This window comes from Magnolia sinica, chromosome 5, assembly GCF_029962835.1.
Source record: "Magnolia sinica isolate HGM2019 chromosome 5, MsV1, whole genome shotgun sequence".
Lineage (NCBI taxonomy): Eukaryota > Viridiplantae > Streptophyta > Magnoliopsida > Magnoliales > Magnoliaceae > Magnolia > Magnolia sinica.
This window is the reverse complement of record NC_080577.1, coordinates 114101908-114120561: the sequence shown is the minus strand read 5'-3', so window position 1 is coordinate 114120561 and position 18654 is coordinate 114101908. Positions and strand designations below refer to the sequence as shown.

The window sequence follows — 18654 nt, the reverse complement described above, 5'->3', positions numbered from 1 at the left end:
GATGAGGGTCACACCCAGTATCAGGCCATTCCAAAACTCAGGTGAGCCCCATCAAGTACCTGAGATATTTAGGCATGATTTTGCATGGTTTCAGATGGTGTGGCCCATGTAAGTTCCGGGGTGCAGTTGGTTTTTGGGACATCCCATAACCTGGGGGGGAGGGACCCACCAAATGCAATGTGTTGATGTCCAACATACATCAAGGTGAGGGTTGAAGCTCCCATGAGGTTCACCTTTTTTTCCAGAGTGGCGCAGAACAAACTAGCATCACTGGATTAATATGGAACTATGGACCCCACTTTATGAGAATTGATAGAACCTCCCTCGGCTGAGCCATTACGTATTTTTACTCTCCGAAAGTAACGGCATTCACCCATGGTAAACTTTTGCTATTGATGTTTCGCACTCTTCGGAGATTTTTGGTTTTACCGTTGGTGAATCGGTTTGCAAACTCTACAGCTGTGTATAAGGCAGTACATCTGCACGCAACCGCGTGTCAAGCTGTAGGCAATGGCATCTACTAACCTGATGGATGGTTATTAGCAGACATGGCCCTCATTTGTATTTCTGGCAAGCTTTAAAAATCAGTTGGATTATATCGTATCGGGTCCTATGGCATGATTTTAGACCCGATCCAATTTCAGCGCATATGTGCCATGTTTTAGATGCGTGGAGAAATCAGGTCAGGTTCCGTCCTTTGGGAACCCGTTAAGAAAAATTAGGATAGGTTAGTCTCACCTATTGGGCCCGGTTAAAAATTGGGGTGTACCGTTCTGTTGGATCCATCATGTCCACGTGATGGGATTCAGTTAAAGTCAGGTTGGGTTCAGTTAGTATTAGTAGTATAAGTGTGAGGTCAACCTTATGGGAACTTTCCTTGAGGTCGAGATCTGGGGATCCGGTCGTAACATGTGTTGGACACCACAGTTCATTTGGTGGTTCCCCTAAATCAACACTATCGGAAACTCGGGTGGACCACATAATCTGAAACCATGTAAAATCATGCTTAAAATATCTAAAAACACTTGGTGAGGACCACCTGAGTTTTGGAATGGCCTAAAATTTGGTGTGACCCCTCATAAAATTGGAACACACACAATGGATGGGTTAGATGTCTGAACCAAATCTCTCGGTTGGCCCTATAAATAATAAAGAATGTTTAAATGGTTGGGCATCCACTCTCAACTGTTATCTATGGTGTTGATTTTTAGGCCCATAGCAACTGGAAAGATGTTCGACACATATTGGAGTGGGTGGACCTCATGGGAAGCTTATATGTCAACCTTACAGAACCTTTTCCCAATATGTATAATTTTAGCTACAAAGGCAGCTTTCTTTGGATACACACATGTGAGAGTACGTGTTAAAGGTGGCACATGTGTGAACGATCTAATCCATCCAATGGGTGGACCCAAACATGCAAGTACTGTTTTATTTTTCTCGAACCCAACTGAAACCTAGATCCAAAGACTCTCAGATTCGGTTCTGGGTATTCAAGAACGACTGGGCCCTGGTATGGGTACACTACAGTTCGCGATCTGAATCCGAACAGTTCACAGCCCTAAAAACAACTTCACACAAAATTGGATTACCTTCATTGCTGTCAAGTGAAACAAAAAAGAAAAAAAAAAAACAAAGAAAGAAAAAGAAAATCATGTAACGTTTATACACACACACATACATATATTCATATCATATTCATGGTCTGCTCCATTTCCTTCCCAGATGAAACAGTTAGGAAGAGAAGTTAGCATAGACGGTTGTCAATCCAAAGGGTAGTAAAGGGATGGAACGACTACGATATGCCTGAGCGGGTGAGAAATATCAGTGCCCCCGGCGTGGCTCACAAACTCGGTGGGTGAGAATGAGATTCCATGGCAGACGCAAATGATGCTAATCTCTGTCTTTGTGCATCTATACAAAAACCCAGTTACGGTTTTCCCATTGGGGCCGTCCCCAGTCGTCCACACACATGGCATTTGTGATAGTGATGGAGTGAGAGGTGTCAGGTTTTCCTTGTTTCCTTCTCTTTGGGTGGGAGAGTGTGGGTGTTTAGTGAGGCTTGAAGGAGTTGAAATGGTCTTGGCTGTGGTAGAAATAGAATTCATGGTATTCCATGTTGTCAGTTTTTCTTTTGTGTGTTCAACTGCACGGGCAGATTCCTGAGGTTGGTTGTCCGCTTTGAGTTTTTTGAATGAGGTGCAACTTGAATGGCTTCTCGAGTGACTGCCACTCGATCCTGCAATCATGAAAACCATAAAATATTAAATAGGAAAGAGTCTCGTCGATTTCGGTCCATTTGATTGAATGGATAAGCATTTCCCATAAGGTTTTCGAGGGTCCAAAAACCAGATCATGCAAATATTCTTGTAGGAGCAATTGAGTATTTCCATGAGTGGGGAATTTTTTGAACAATTTCAATACTAGCATATGACCAATCGATTGAATGCTGTCCCGCAAAGTGGGTCCCACCATTGGGTGGGTCCATAACTTGATCTGATGGGACCCACCTGTGAACACGGCAAAAGATCCCAAATGGGAAGACACTAGCCAACCATGTGTGGACCAAGGTATCCTATTCTTTCTTTTTTTTTTTCCTTTTTGTTTTTTCTCTCTCAACCGTCTATCAGCAGGCCAGAAATTGAACAGTCAGGATCATCCCGTTGGTAGTATTTCCGGCCCTGGTCCATAAATCAATGGTCAGGATAGTAAGAATAGCCGGACCATTGGACCCACGTATTGGTTCAGGGGCCAAGGATCCAATGCATATATTCTTGGTAGAAGGGACAGTTGGCCTATCCAGACCGTTAACTGGTGGGTCCCGCCATCAACGGCCACTGACCAAAGGGTTTTAGGATCATCCCATTATGGGGATTTCCGGGTCATGGTCTGAACTCTATACAATGTCCACACAAACAACCAACGGTCTGGATCACTGATCCATATGCCCCCCCCCTCGGGAACTCAACGCCCGAGGATCCAATCCATATGTTCTCAGCAGGAGGCAACAATTGGTGCATCCAGACCGTCGACGCCCACAGATCAAAGGGCTAGGATCATCCCATCGGGCCAATTTCCTGATGTCATGGTCTATACTCTGTACAAGCTACACACCATAAATCCAACGGTCAAGATCGCGGAACTCAGACCACAAGGATCCAACGCATATATTCTCAGCAAGAGAAACGACAACAAGCATGGAGAGCACCGTCAACTGGTGGGCCCCACCAGCTATGACTGACAACGCAAAACAACCACGCACACCAGTCGGATGATCCTCGCCATCCGATCTCTAACGGCGGTGCCATCAACAGCAATGGATGGTCAGGATCGACTAGTAAACTAGAAAAGATAGTATTATTATACCATGAAGAGAAGCACTCTGAGCATCCGAGACCGCAGAAGAGATGCTGCTGCTCCCATTCTGCTTTGAATCCGACCGTTCAAATTCCGGAAAACCAGAATTCAGTCCATATGGGCCCACCCCAGAGATCGACGGTGATGCATTAGCCGCGGCGTTTGGGGCCCAGCAAGGCATCGGCACCGGCACCATGGAAAAAGAAGGGTATTGCATCTGATCGAAATTACCAAATCTGCCATTCTTCGCCGCTCGACCTTCCGATAACATATTGCCATTGCATGTGTGACTATTTACGGGAATGCCATTGCTACGGTTCAGCTGCTGCTGTTTCTTCTCTATTCTCTTCTTCTTTGCTTCTTGGCGCCGCAGCGCGAACAGAAACCGCTTCCGCTGCGGTTTGAGAGAATCTAAGCCGTTGGATTCATCGGATCTTATGGAAGTCGTATCGGACGGTGGAGAAGCCGGTTTTGTACGGAAGACGTTTGAGCCGATGAAAAGGCTTAAGCTGAGGTCCACCTCGTCTTCTCCTCTCTTCATTCTCCCTCTCGGAAGTGTTTTTCTTTTCTCGCCTTCCGTGAAATTTCATTAAAATAGGACGATCTGATGAAGGTGAAGACGCCACGTGGCAGGAGTAAGAGGGTGGACGGACTGGAATCCACTACAACACCCGTTTTATGCAGCGCTCAAAATGCCCAAGTCTGTGGGGCCCACCATAATTCTATATGTAAAATCCACTCCGTCTATCACTTTTTTTCGTCGATTCTTAGATGGCCCACACAGCGTGGAATATTAGGAATGAGATTTCAACCGTAGGTTTGAGTATTGGGCCACCTTTGTGTTTATCTTTCATCAAAACCATTAATCAGGTGCGACGCACCTGGATGAAGAGAAATACAGAAATCGGCTTGACACATCACGTGTAATTAGTGGTTTTGGGAGAAGTTTTACAATGTTACCACCGGTGTGGCCCATATTGGATTTTTCATCGGATTTATCCTAATGTACGGTGAAAACAATGGTTGTCGCCTGAAGGACGGTTTGGATTTGAGTATGCAAAATAGTGGACCCCACAGAGCTCGGCTGTCTTAGTGCTGGTTAAAACACGCGTTGTAGACGATTCCGGTCGAGGATGGATGGCTTTCCACTCGACACGCGTCGGACTCAAGCGTATTTCCCTGTTCCTGGAATGGCGGGCCCAGCTAGCGCGTGGAAGAAGAGGAACGCGGATTACGTACGACCCCCGCCCGTCCCTAGCTTCGAACGGGCAGTTCTGTAGGCGGGCCCACCGTGCTGTATCTGTACATCCAAACCTGCCCTTTCGGAGCTAGGGACGGGCGGGGGTAGGACGCAATCCGCGTCCGAAGAAGAGGACCGGAATCGTCCATGATACCACGCACCGCGTAAAACACCCAAGCTGATGGGTCCCATCACGTTGTATATATTAAATCCAGTCCATCCATCAGGTGACAAGAATTATTTTGACCGTACCGGAAAAGTATCAGCCCAATAAAAAAACCGACGCCATGTTACACATGATCAAGGTGGCCCACCTGAGATTTGGATGGGTTGATTTTCATTGTTAATTTATTTATCTTCCCTTCATCCTAACGAGTTACACATGATCAACGTGTTTTACTAGAGATACACACGCCATGTTGGCTCCACACAAAAACCAATGGTTGGGATCTCATCTCCCTTGTTTCCTGTGATATTGCCCACCTGGGTCGAGGATCTACTTGATTATTTTGGCCGAGGATTGCACAATGTGTATGGAGCTAATTTCACACATACAGCGTGGCAGGTCCCACAGAATTGGCCGTTTTACGCGCTGCGTGAAACAGGTTACGTAGACGATTCTGGCGGACGCGGATTTCCTCCGAAAGCCTTTCGCAGGAAGTTACTGCGCTGAAAAATTAGGTGGGTCCAAACGTGATGTTTTTAAGAAATTCAGCCCCTATATCCGTTTTCTGAGCTCATTTTAGACTTTGACACCAAAACTGAGAAGGATCCGAGACACAAGTTGGCTGCACTAGAGTAAAAGGTAGGTAAGAAAATTCCTACAGTTGAAAACTTTCTAGGGTAGAAAGTGGTGTTTACATGACGTCCATACCGTTAATAAAGTCATTCCTACTTCGATGGCTGATTCAAAACGTCTGTCGCCCATAAATATTTCAACTGTGTACGTTCAATACTCACATTCTACACATTCAATACTTATATTTTAGGTCCACTTCAGTATTAGATACGGCTCATTTTTGGCCTATTATCCTAAAAATATTTCAGAAAACAGATGACTGGGGTGGATTTCTCAAAAACATCACGTTGGCCCCACCGAGTTTTCCAGCGCGGGAACTTCCTGCGAAAGGCTTTCGCATGAAATCCGCATCGGATTCTGGCAGCCGTCCTGGTGCATGTCGACACGTGTCGCGTCTGAGTAACTCGAAGCCCGGTTTTCCGGACAGTTTCTCCTTACGCTGCATCGCGCATAATTTTGACACGTATGCATCGAAGGTGCTGCCAATTCGCGAATCCCGCTACTCGGAGCCAGCCTCGAAGTCTTTCCCGCCACGTTGCATGCTTTTACCTGACACGTGTGATAAGTGGACGGGCTGCCTCGACATACGTTGTGCGAGCTGTAGTCTGACACGAGGCGATCTATAGACTGTTTGACAGCTCACAGCATGCGAGTTCGAGGCATCTGTTGCGACGTTTACACGTGGAAGAAGGCGGTTGGTCAGTAACACGTGGAAGCGCCTTTTTGGATAAGCAGCTTATCCGTACAAATGTTGGATGGGGGTGGCAGCAGATTAGGTGAGACCTCGGATCAGTGGGTGGGACCCCTGGCTGTGGGGTTCACATTGATGTATGCAACTTAAATCCACACCGTCCAATCGTTTTGAATGCTCATTTTAGGGCATGATCCCAAAAATGAAGCTGACTCATATCTTAGGTGGACCAAACCACATGAAACATTCGTGATTGAATCTCCACCATTAAAAACTTCATGGATTCCACTGGAATGCTTATTTGTCATCCAACCTGTTAATGAGGTGACAAACACCTAGGTGGAGAGACTACATAAATATCATCTTGATCCAAAGTTTTTTGTGGCCTACAAGTAGGTTTTTAACAGTCAATCACCAATGTTTCATGGGTTTACTGTAATATGGTCATATATATATATATATATATATATATATATAGGATCTGGAACTGCTTAGGGCGTGTTTGGGCGGTGGGATTGGAAGGGATTAAGAGGGATTGGATTAAAGATATAATTATTACACGGAAAGACGGGATGGATGCAGTACTCACATACATCACACTGGACCCCACAGTCAGGGGTCCCACCTAGTGGATACGGTTACTTGGTTAGGACTTCCTAGATGGGACCGGAATCCTCTACTTCTAAGTTCTAAGCTGTAAGTAAAACACTCAATCACTTTGTGACCACTGTGGTGCATATGTGAAATCTGGTCCATCCATCAGATGACTTTCTAGATGCTATGATCTGGGACCAAAAGTCAGTCATTTCCATAATTCAGGTAGACCACACCACAGGGAACAATGGGATGGGACGAACACCATAGGTTTGTGTGGGTGCACAGGACCATACGAATCCCATCCCACCTAATCCCTTCTAATCCCACTGCCCAAACACGCCGTTAATTTTGTGGATCATGCCCTAAAATAAGCTTTCAACACGGAAAGCCGGGATGGATGTAGTAGTCACATACATCACACTGGACCCCACAGTCAGGGGTCCCACCTAGTGGATACGGTTACTTGGTTAGGACTTCCTAGATGGGACCGGAATCCTCTACTTCTAAGTTCTAAGCTGTAAGTAAAACACCCAATCACTTTGTGACCACCGTGGTGCATATGTGAAATCTGGTCCATCCATCAGATGACTTTCTAGATGCGATGATCTGGGACCAAAAGTCAAGTCATTTCCATAATTCAGGTAGACCACACCACAGGGAACAATGGGATGGGACGAACACCATAGGTTTGCGTGGGTCCACCGTTGTATTTTTCCGCCAAACCTGTTCATCAGGTATGACTCGCCAGATGACTAGAGTATACAAAAATTAGACTGATACAAAAAAACAAGATCTGGACCGTTTGAACTTAAAAGGCCATACATATGCATACATCATGGTGGACCCTACAACTCCCAACACCATCTAACTGGTCCTTTAGGAGCTTATAATGGGAATTCATAGGATTCGTTTGGACCGTTCATTTATTGGTGCACACACAAACGAAGCTTTTGTTCCGGTGGGCTACCACGTGCAAAGGCCACGTCCTAAAGACAAAAGGAGAGCGGTCGGTAATAGCCGTCCAATAAATGATTTGCACACTTAATGGTTAGAACAGTGGTCCACATTAGACCATTAAAAGCTTACAACAAATGATGGCCCGATTAACCAATCACCTGGAATTTTTTCCTACGGCCCACCATATCATCAGACCTGACCCGGCCTCCTCTCTCTCTCTCTAATTATTTAGAAGTCCAGAGTAAAATTACCTTAAACACCGCATTTCAAAATTTTCTTTAAAAATAGGTGCATCGAGAATTGTGGAGCCCACAAGGCATATGTCTTACATCAGACCTGTCCAACAGGTTCTCCACACCATGATCCCCAGACGGACCAAAATTCTAGTGTATCCAATGATAGGATGGGCCAAACCATGAAAAACAATATACACCAATCAAAAACATCCAACATCTGTAACCCATCTGGTGATTTTATATTGAGGTTCAAATGATAGAAGGATTGGATTTTATACGCATACAACTGGGCCCCACAGTTTTATACGCATCCAAACAGGCCTTAATTATTTCAGTAGGGTTTTATTTCAATTGTAGGAAATGGGTTTTTTTTTTTTTTTTCATCAACAAGCTCTGGATCCCCATTATCAGCAATCCGAAATGTTGAAACAAAGAGACCCATTGGAGATGGACCATGCAATTATCCAATCTGAGGATTTTTGGTGCAGGGCCATTTTCAGTGAGGTCTACCAGACATGTCAGCTGTTTGGAAACTGAAAGTCCAAATGGTATTTTATATACGTTCCAACGAGCCAGGCTGCAACATGTCATTTTTCATACATCATTTTATTTTTCTATTCCTTCACCATTAGGCAATCCTGATCGACAACAGTGAGTTCAATCATTGAATTTAGACCTGGTGATCGATTTTGTTTTCAACCATCCATTTGCGAGCTACTGATTAGACAGTTAATAAGGGTCCACTCAGAAGATTGGCCACTCTCCTCCGATCTGCTCTTCAAACCATCCATTTTTCTCATACAAGTGTGGCCTTAAAGATCAGTAGACATGCTTGAATTTTGGGTTGGGACTGTTCAAGATCTGCCAACTGCCACTCGGATCTGCCCCACTTCATGAACAGTTTGGATCTCCAACTGCCACTCGGATCTGCTCCAGTTCTGCAATGTGTTGGATTCAGGTTGGGTCCTAGTGTTGCAAGAGCTGGGCTGATCAGATTTGGATCTTACAGGGTCCAGGTCTTATTTTGAGGGCCCACAACTGGATCTGATCTGGTTCAGGTACCCATCTGCTCTATGGGCCTTGGTTTCAGGTCAGGTAGGAGTGATGTCCACGTCAAATAAGAGCATTTTCATGGACTAGCCCACCCAAATGGATGGATTAGATTATACTCATTTGACACTTGAAAACATGTGGTGTAGACGGGCTCTTTCACATGCATGTCGCTTAGCAAATCTTATTTGTATTGCTAGAGTAATTAGTATATATTTAATATATGATATTACTAAAATAAGTGGAACTGACTCAGATCCGACCCGGATTTTAACTGGGTCCAAGATAATGGACCTGACACAAACCTGAACCGAATGGTCATGCATTTTACCCCGAATCGGGAGAACCATTGCAACTCAGTAAGTGATGGATTGAGCTAAACAATCAAGAAGACTATGGAGAAAAAATGCAAATGTAACTCACAACAGCATGAGTCTCACACAGCCAAGCGCAGCTCATGTCTGTGAGATCCAAGCCCTTCATGAGGTAGGCACAGTTGAAATATGCCGGCCCAGGAAGGAAAGGTCAGCCTGCCAATCCAGTAGGCTAGATGTGTGAATCGATAGACCTTTTTTCAATATTTTTAACTATCCATTTTTTGTGTGGCCCACCTGATCAGAATACCACCTTGGGCATCCATAAGGGTGGGGTGAGCTGGACAAGTGGATTAGATCTTGAGCACAAGGGTCATGACACACGTGTTTAAGTAGTGAATAGGTTGCAAAAGAATCAGAAAGTGCACCAAAGAAATGGTTTTATTCAAACAAGACAAAGCAATGCATGGGACTACAGATATTAAGCTTTTGAGGCCAGCAGTAATAGACTAAGATTGATTAACTGTACCTATTGCAACTGTGTTTGGGACTTACTACACAGGCGGCAGCCTGATCAACAGCTGGCCATCGACGACACTGCAAGTCAAGGAAGGGCGTCAGCAAACACAGTTACCATCTCCAGCAACAAGGATTTTGGGTCCTGGGCCTCCTCTAATTGGCATTCACTGAGGCAAGCATATTCAATACATGTGGGTCCCATGTTTCCATGACCCATAACGGTGATCCGATGGGCCCATGGGCAGGAGGTTGCCCCAATAATCCCCTACATGGAAGAGATCCTAACAGCCAAACCAGTGGCTTAATAACCAAAGAAAAAGAATTGATGGCGCACAATTTTCCAGTTGGGGGGATTTTGGTGCATCCAAGTACTCAATGGGGCCCATTATATCAACAAATCATATAATCTGTAGTGAGGCTAAGAACAAGAAATGCATATGTATTTGCAGCATGTTTGAAGATGAGAAGGAATTTACCTCTTGACATAGTAGTAACAGAAGTCAGCCAAAATAAATGTCTGGACGATTTCAGCAAGGAGGACCATCGGTAGCCACAAGTACCCACTTCCGAATTGGAACAGATACTGACCGCGAGTATCTATGACCTGAAAAATATGCAAGCACAGCTGACCATCATGAAAAGAAAATCTCCATTCGCTTGTCAATTAAAAGTACAACATGTCAGTGATTAGTGGCAATGCCTCGAGTTCAAGAAAGTTTCTAGGGTATACAGTGCATCATGTTGTATAGAGAAAAGATCACCATCAGAAAATAATCTAATGATGTTCAGAAGCAGGTCCACCACCTGCTAGAAATGTGCACCTTCTTGGTGGAGCCCACCTGAGGAATGGGAAGAGGTTTGCTAAGCCCACATGCATGTATAAATGAGCTAATGCACACGCTAACACATGCCAGGATGGCAGACGGGTGCAATATCCAAGCCATCCATCAGAAGGGTAAACTGTAGATTCCGTATCCCAAGAATTAGGTCGGTCCTCTAGTCGGGCCACAATCAACTGAACGAATCTATAGCTATGAAAGACATGTTTGAAGTTTTCTAACACATCCACTTATTTCTAATATCATGGCACAACTACTGAGCAGACCACCTTTATCTTTCACCAGTAGCATCTATGCGGTGAGGTCCACATGATGAGTGAGGCTTGGATATCTTACCTGTGTGCCAAACTAGCATATATGGTGGTGTATGCATTAGCTGACTTGCACATGCATGTCAGCTTAGAAAAGCTCTGACGGGGAATGCCTGGAACATGGTTAGAAGATCCGGCTGGGATCAACTTGTTCGCCCTGAGTCAAGTCATTACTCACCCTAGTTGGGGCTGAATTGCTCAACTTGCCCGAGTCAGGGTTCACCTGTAGGGTTGAGTACTGGGGTGTTGAACTGGATTGGGTCCCACCCAATACGAGTTGCCTCGTTCGAGTCACACCCGGTTCGGATGAATCTTAAAACCATAGTCTGGAACAACTCACCATTTTGGCACCAATGGACTGTGTTGACCTTAATCAGGAAGTTTCATACATGCTCAACGAGTTTCGAATCTTGAGGATGAATGACCATTACAAGGAATAACATGTACAGATTCAACAACACCTTGATAGCATGGAATGGCAAAAAAGGATTCATGTAGCCGACCCCAAGCAATTGGCATAAGGCTTAGATGAAGATGATGATGATGATGATGATTCAACAAGGCCTAATGGAAGAAATTACTGCCCTCAATAGCATTTATTTCTAGCCAAAGGTCACTGATAGTCGAAGTAGATCTAATTTGGTACTATTTGCAGATTACTTGTTTGAATTTCATCAGGAATAGATGATACAATGCCTGATTCACCCTTAGTCAGGAAAAGAAAAGAAAAGGAAAAGAAAATTGCCTCCTCTAATAGTAAAAAACTCAATGCCATCTACCACCACATGGTTGGGCAAGGATGTGGTGCTATCACCCATATTAAGTTAGTGAAATAGGGATTAATACCATTTTCAGGTTCAGACTGGGTTGGGTCAGCCCAGGGCCAACTAATTTTGCTGGCCCAGGTTTGGGCCTGTTGTGCTAGGTCATGTTGGGCATGGGCCGGCTTGGCCTAGCCAGGCCGTGACTAAGGCCAGCCCATTGCCAACCCAAGTTAAGATGCTTAGTTGAACCGAACTGCAATTCATCCAATCCATTGTAGGGTAAATGAGCAAATGTGGGTGGCACCATTTTAATTCATGGTGGCAACCAAATCCCCAATTGCAACTCTGTTAATTTGAAGTCGAACTTGAAACAATAGTAGTTGCATTGTGGGCTCGTTCTTGTATGGGGCTAGCCCCATTTTAATCAGTTACTCTGTTCGAATTTAATAATTGAAATTCAATTTGATTGAACATCCAAACACAACCTTAAGCACCAGATGACAATCACAACTCACCTGGATGATCCAATGAGCGCAGCCCAAAAATCTTGCAACGCCTAATGCAAATACGTAATGAGATGTAAATGGTTCAACCATCTGAAAAAGCAGTAGAACCAAACCATGGAAGAAAATGTTACAGCACGTCACTTATATAATAATTGGTAGCATAAACAACCGAGTAGAACTCACACCTTTGCATTTTGCATCATTCGAAGCTGAGGCAGCACCGATACAGATTCCAAGTACACGCAGAAAGCCCAAAGGATTCTGTGGAGTATGAAATGGCTAGTCCAAGGATGGATGATCAGGGCAAGAACAGCAGAAGGAACAACCTGCAAGAAGATTGCATTATTAACAAGAACAAAAGAAACAGGAAAAGAAGATCTACACAAAAAGATTATAACTGATGAATGATAATTGCTCTTGCCCATGAGCCATGAAGACAAGTGGCAGGCATGTACAAGGCTGAGGCAACTCATCGAGTGGGACCCAGCATGTGTTGGTCAGGGCCCAAAAATCAGGACAATCTTCAGTGCTCTTTCCTCCATTAAATGTGGTTTGTCCGTGCATTTCTTTTGAACCATGTATTTTAATGCTGACAAAGGAAGGTTGGAGTTGACCAACTGAGAGGATGTTCTTGGAATGATTCATCCATAATGGGGCCTGTCGAGCCAATGGCTTGGATAGAGCAACCATGGGCCCACATCCGCAAACTAAGTTCGGAATATGAAAGTTGCTGTTTGGAATGAATAGGGAACTCAAGTCTCTAATAATAAATATAATAATCATAAAATAGCAATACGCATTTTACCATATAGTATATCGGCATGTTGTCTAGTTCCTCGATGTAGCTCCCCTTCAGCTTGAATCGTATCATATATATAACCCAAAGTGTTGAGATGAGTGTCGCAAAGTCAAGCAATGTATGAATGTCATTTTCCATGACAAAACTGCAATATAGTCTTGCAGCTAGGAATATAGCAGTGAGCTCTTGAGACTTTAGAGAAAGACCTGCAAAAGACACCAAGTGTCAGAAATGTTGTTATGAAAAACAATTAAGACTAAAAGATAGTAAAATACAAAAAATAAAAAATAAAAAAATAAAAAATAAAAAATAAAAAAATAAAAAACAGAAGAAAGAAACATACTAGAGATCATTACGCAATTAAAACTAAGGGTAACTGAAAATATGAAAATTCTTGAAATAAAACAGCTTCCCTTTCGAAATAAAACAACTTCATTGTTTTTAAAAGAAGTACAATTAGGCATTAACACATACTCTAACACCAGCAGAATTTCTCCTTCAACAACTGTTTTTATAAATTCAATATTGTTTGGAGTTAAGTCCAGGGGAGATGAGACGTTAGAGCTGGAAGAACTGGAATTTAGTAGAGCCATCTCTCCACGGGGCGTGTAGCAGGTTGATGTATCGGTTGGGTCCGTCCATATAATCACACCCAGACGGATGGATTGCATTTAAATAAAAAAAACACCCGTGAGACAATAATGTCCATTATTTTTTCTACGATTTAGCCCACTGAGTATTTGACTTCGAACTGTTTCTGTTTTCAACCATCACTTTAATGGCCACAGAGCAGACGGATAGGATTGTCTAACAGGTCTGAATTTAAGACAAACCATCCATGCTAGGGCCCTTCATATGGACAGAGCCGATTTCCAAATAACCCTGCCATGCGTACTGTGTAGAGATGGCTCTACCATATTCCAGTTCTTCCGACTCCACAGTATCATCTCTTGTTGTCCACATCAGTATTTCATAAGTTTGTGACTAGTAAACGAGATTTTGGCCCATCTTGAGACATGCTACTGCTTGGAGGACTTATATTACTCCACCAAAGGATGCATCCCATGGTTTGGTGATCCAGTATGATGGACACTATGGTTGATGGAACGCGACCCAAAATATGCTCATTTGACAATCCTGTCTCAGCCATCGCTGGCCTGCAACCCCTTGAGGAAAGAAATACAACCAGGGTTCATATTCAACTGAAACAGGGGAAAGAATGGATGACTATCAACTTCCAATCTGGAGGTTTTTGGGATCATGGTCCATAGATAGCGAGCTTATCACATCCATGGTCAGGATCAGTGAAAGCCCAAGGATATTATGCATATCCCCAGGTTGAGGGGTCAAATTTGACTACTTGATTGGTGAGAAAATGCAAACAGCTAACACTCTCGAGGCACAGAGATGAAAACCATATGCTGCAGCATAGTGAGCTTCATCTCACATATAAGTATGGATAAGATGTAACATCAAACTTGTAAATGAAGACATCACATCTTCATGGCTTGACATCAATTTCCACCACCACCAAGTCATAGTGACCAAAATTATATTTTCTAGGTTCACGGAATGGACTTCCAAAGAAGAGAACCATCAGCTTCACCGAATACTTACTGACCTATCTTTCTGACCCATCTTTCTTCTAGATCCTTACCTTGGGAGGAGATGGTCTTGAAGCTTGGACAGCCACAACCCACAACCCGTTGGTTCAAACAAAATCCCTTGATTCTTAATGGTGTGCCCTGGGGACTGGTGTCCATGGGGCACATACGACTAGGCCGTTAGGATCAGTCTAATGCACCATTACTTGGAAATGGATGTGGGTGGTCCTACATAATTAGGATAGGCTCCATTCATCTTCTTCCATCGTTACATAATAGTGAAGCATGGGAACTATGGTTTATTCATGAAATTGAAATAAGACTCCACAACCATGTTCACCCATGATAACATACCTTATTCACGTAACCAAAACCCTAGATCTAAGCATCTGAGATATTAAACTATGAGTTGTGGAACAACAAAACCATTTTATAAATCATATCCGTCTGATAGTATCAAATCAAAACTTGCAAGGAACTCAGAAGTCTTATTGAACCACTTTTTTTTTTGGATATCCTCATAGAACCGCAATCTCCCATCATCTTTCAGAGACAGAGGGAGAGAGTGAGAGAGAAAAGAGAGGGTGGGGGGGCAAGCAAGCAAGAAAGAAAAATGTCTACATGTGTATCTATGTAGTGCTCCAAGCTCACGATCAATGACCCTAAAAATTTATAGAAAAACGAAACACAACGATTTTTCTCCAATGTCTGAAGCTCACTGCATTCAGGCTGTGGTTGGATCAAACTGCAATAACTGGTTCAGCAAAGTGGAAATAACCAAATTGCAATTGCCTTAGTATCTTGTACCAAGTGACTAATCTCCATCATGCAATTACATTACTACTTTCAAGTTAGAAATGGGGAAAAAAATGAAACTAAAATTTGGGTGCTACTTCTTCATTATGAATATGAAAGTAACTACAATTTGGCCATTTCCTCTCTATTTAATTACTTATTGCAGGTTCATGCAATAGTGTATCCAAATGCTTCAAGGTGCATTTTCTCCTTCCAAGTTGCAACTTTGGGTTGGGCCAATCGCCCGTTTGGGATCTACTAATGATTATATCCCAAATTCCTTGGCCCAACAAGCAGCTTCATAGCCACACTCTCCAGGTGCTCCCCATGGTGGGTCCCACCATTCTCATGGCAGGGATATCCTAAAGAAGTGACACACTGGCATAAAAGATGGGGTCGCATGCTAAGTTAGCATGCATGCAACCAAGCTGTGGGTTTTAGCACGTAGGCACTTAAGAGATTGTGTGCATGGTATGCAAGAATTTGGATCAAACTTTCCAACTATGGGTCCCGGTTAGATGAATCATGAACCAAAGATTTTCCCCTTTTGGTTATCTAACATTGGATTAGTGGACATTTATCGGAAAGTAAAAAATGAGAAGTATCCAACAATTATATTTCAACAAACAAGTGTCCAGGAAGCAAGGGATTGCTCAACCAATCTGATTTTGGTTCCATGATTGGATTGCTCAAACAATCTAACTAGTGATGGTCAGTTCCAAGATTTAGTCAACTTCAATTTGAGTTAGTGCTCATCACGTGTACGATTCTTAGCGTGTGTGTGTGTGTATCAAGCTTCATGCTCTGCCATATTGTCAAATAACATAACATAGATTTACATGCAGTAGGGCACTGCACGCATCCCATGCAGCAATGATGTGTTGCCAATGAAAAAACATCATATACACATGGTAGATGTGGGGCCCATAGCAGAAAGGGAAAAATCATCATTTCGTGCGGGAGAATTTTTACATTTAAGTCTCATGTCTACCACGAGCATATATCGCTTTTTCATCGACAACATGTCGTTGCTGCATGGGGTGCATGCAGCACAATCCGCATCACTGCTTCTTGTAATATTAATATGACCAACTTAATATGAAAGAAAAATTAATATGACCAGCTTTTGGTAATACAACACCACAGTTTTCTACTATGAGAAATGTTCACATACAAGGTTATATAGAAACTAACACATACAATGCTTTCACTTATCTATAAAATCTGAGCCATGCAAACGATGATCATATTAGAAAGACCCCAATGGGTGAAATCACGATAGTCCAATTCATCAGACATGTTAAACTTTTGAAATCAATGGACGGCTGATGGCTTTACTCAATGGTCGTGTGTGGCCCACATACCCAACGAGTGGATTATTTCAATTTTAGCTCCAGGTGATACTCATGGAGTGTCCCACCATTTCCCTAGCTCCAATGTTTGACCAAATCCACACATTAGCAGAAAATGAACACGTAATATGTTAAAGTTCCAAACCCATAGCCAGATTAAATGTTGTATGAATATTTCTCTTGTAATATGTTGAACACCCAAAAGCAGAAAAAAGGGGTGTATCTATCAATAAGGATGGGTGTTTATATCAAGAGAAAAAACTTAGTTAATCTGGCAGAGTGTGATGGACGATATACAGGCGCTTAGAAATTGCATACATGGCATACATGTAATCACATCAAACCGTCCAATTGTGGGTCCCAGTTTAGATATATCAGGAACCAAAAATTAAACTTATTTGATTATCTGACTATGCGCTTGGTGGACACTTATTGGATGGTTGAAATTAAAAACACATTCAATGGTCCTATTTCAACAAATAAGTGTCCGCGAATCAAAAGGTCAGTATTGTCCAAACAATATTACTTTGGGATTGTGAGCTAATTTGAGCTAATGCATGCCACGTCTGCAATTTCTGATTGCCCGCGTATCAAGCATCATCCTCCGCCAGAGTATCAATAACTACCCTAATATCAATCCCCTTTTACTACTATGACCAAGTTTCGGCAATACAACAGCACAGCTCTGTACTAATTGGAATCCCAAAAGCAGAAAAAGGGGCGTATCTATCAAAACCTTGGGTATCCTTTTATAAGGAAAAAAAACATATGTTGTGACTAAAATACCCCTGATGGGGTGGAGATATCAACTTCAAGGGGGTTGAAATATCAGTACCGGAGCATGTCTTTTGCCTGGTGAGCTTGTATATGAGGACGATGATTCCAGCGGCGTGGATGGCTTCTGAGGCCACAAAGAAGTGTCCCTGGTCCCGCACCAGGAATTTGAGGGCGATCAGCGAGCAGAGCACCGAAACAACGGCCAGGAACGTCTTCACCTTCACGGATTGCCTCCTGACCCATCCGAACAGTACATTCACTGGGTCCCTCGTCGCTCTCCTCCTTCCCATCGCTTATCTACCGTCGGATCGAGATCGGACGATCGAGAGAGAACGGAAAAAGGAGTTGGAGTTCTGCAGAGAGAGAGAGAGAGGCGTTTTGGGTTGTTGGAGAGTTGGAGCACGAAGACGACATGCACTGGGAGAGAGAAGGAGATAAGGAAATTTATACTCTGGCAGAGGGTGATGGATGATACGCAGGCGCTAAAGAGTTGCTATCAAAATTGAATACGTGGCATAAAAGTTATTCAAATTAAACCGTCCATATTATGTATTTTAGTTTTTGATGTGTTACGAATAAAAAATTAAGCTTGTCTGTTCATCTGAATATAAGATTGGTGGAGATTTATTGGACCGTTAAAAGTGAAAAGTTCGATGGTCCTATTTCAACGAAAAGGTGCCGAGGAATCAGTGGTTCGGATTGTTCAATCTATCTTGTTTTATGTATATGTTTTAGAGAGAGTGGGTTTCACAGCTTAGACGGTTTGATTTGAGTTAATACCTGTGATGTATGCAATTCCAAGGAGCTGCGTATTGAGTTTCTTACACAGTTAGAGTATTAAATAACTCCACCAGGATGGATACGGCGAACGGAGGACATTGGTTTGGAAACGGATTGGCTACTCCCCTGCCACCAGCGTAGTCGGTGATCTGTGGGACCCACCATGATGTATTTGTTTCATCCATTCCGTTCATCCATTTTCAAAGATAATTTTAGAGTTTTATTCCCACAAAATAAAAGAGGATTATAAACCTCAAGTGGACCACACCACAGGATAACAATAGTGATTGGATATCCACCATTAAAATCCTCCTAAGGCCCACTGTAATGTTTATTTGACATCCAATCTGTTGATTAGGTCATACAG

General features: G+C 43.1%; 2 protein-coding genes across 2 annotated transcripts; both read right to left on the bottom strand.

The window, feature by feature from the left end:
• Nucleotides 1-1637: 1637 nt before the first annotated feature.
• On the bottom strand, nucleotides 1638-3922 carry LOC131246815 (ninja-family protein 2-like). The gene is made up of 2 exons (XM_058247232.1): nucleotides 3367-3922; nucleotides 1638-2239 (listed from the first exon to the last, which is right to left on the bottom strand). Exons 1-2 carry the CDS (start codon nucleotides 3896-3898, stop codon nucleotides 1764-1766), a joined length of 1008 nt encoding a protein of 335 aa, XP_058103215.1. The 5' UTR covers nucleotides 3899-3922; the 3' UTR covers nucleotides 1638-1763.
• Nucleotides 3923-9658: 5736 nt separating this feature from the next.
• LOC131246814 (uncharacterized) lies at nucleotides 9659-17924 on the bottom strand. Its single transcript, XM_058247231.1, has 6 exons — nucleotides 17566-17924; nucleotides 12986-13185; nucleotides 12366-12506; nucleotides 12190-12270; nucleotides 10237-10364; nucleotides 9659-9838 (listed from the first exon to the last, which is right to left on the bottom strand). The coding sequence occupies exons 1-6, from the start codon at nucleotides 17795-17797 to the stop codon at nucleotides 9796-9798; spliced, it is 825 nt and encodes a 274-aa protein (XP_058103214.1). The 5' UTR covers nucleotides 17798-17924; the 3' UTR covers nucleotides 9659-9795.
• Between the last annotated feature and the right edge of the window lie 730 nt (nucleotides 17925-18654).

What these genes read in the sequence shown, in the direction of transcription:
- LOC131246815 (XM_058247232.1), bottom strand. Translation starts at nt 3,898, where the DNA reads ATGAAGAGAGGAGAAGACGAGGTGGACCTCAGCTTAAGCCTTTTCATC. An exon ending in TCAGAGTGCTTCTCTTCATG is followed by an intron (nt 2,240 to 3,366) that starts GTATAATAATAC and finishes TCATGATTGCAG; the next exon opens with GATCGAGTGGCAGTCACTCG.
- LOC131246814 (XM_058247231.1), bottom strand. Translation starts at nt 17,797, where the DNA reads ATGGGAAGGAGGAGAGCGACGAGGGACCCAGTGAATGTACTGTTCGGA. An exon ending in GCGCTCATTGGATCATCCAG is followed by an intron (nt 10,365 to 12,189) that starts GTGAGTTGTGAT and finishes CATATTTTTCAG; the next exon opens with GTCATAGATACTCGCGGTCA. An exon ending in TGTTACTACTATGTCAAGAG is followed by an intron (nt 9,839 to 10,236) that starts GTAAATTCCTTC and finishes CTTGACTTGCAG; the next exon opens with TGTCGTCGATGGCCAGCTGT.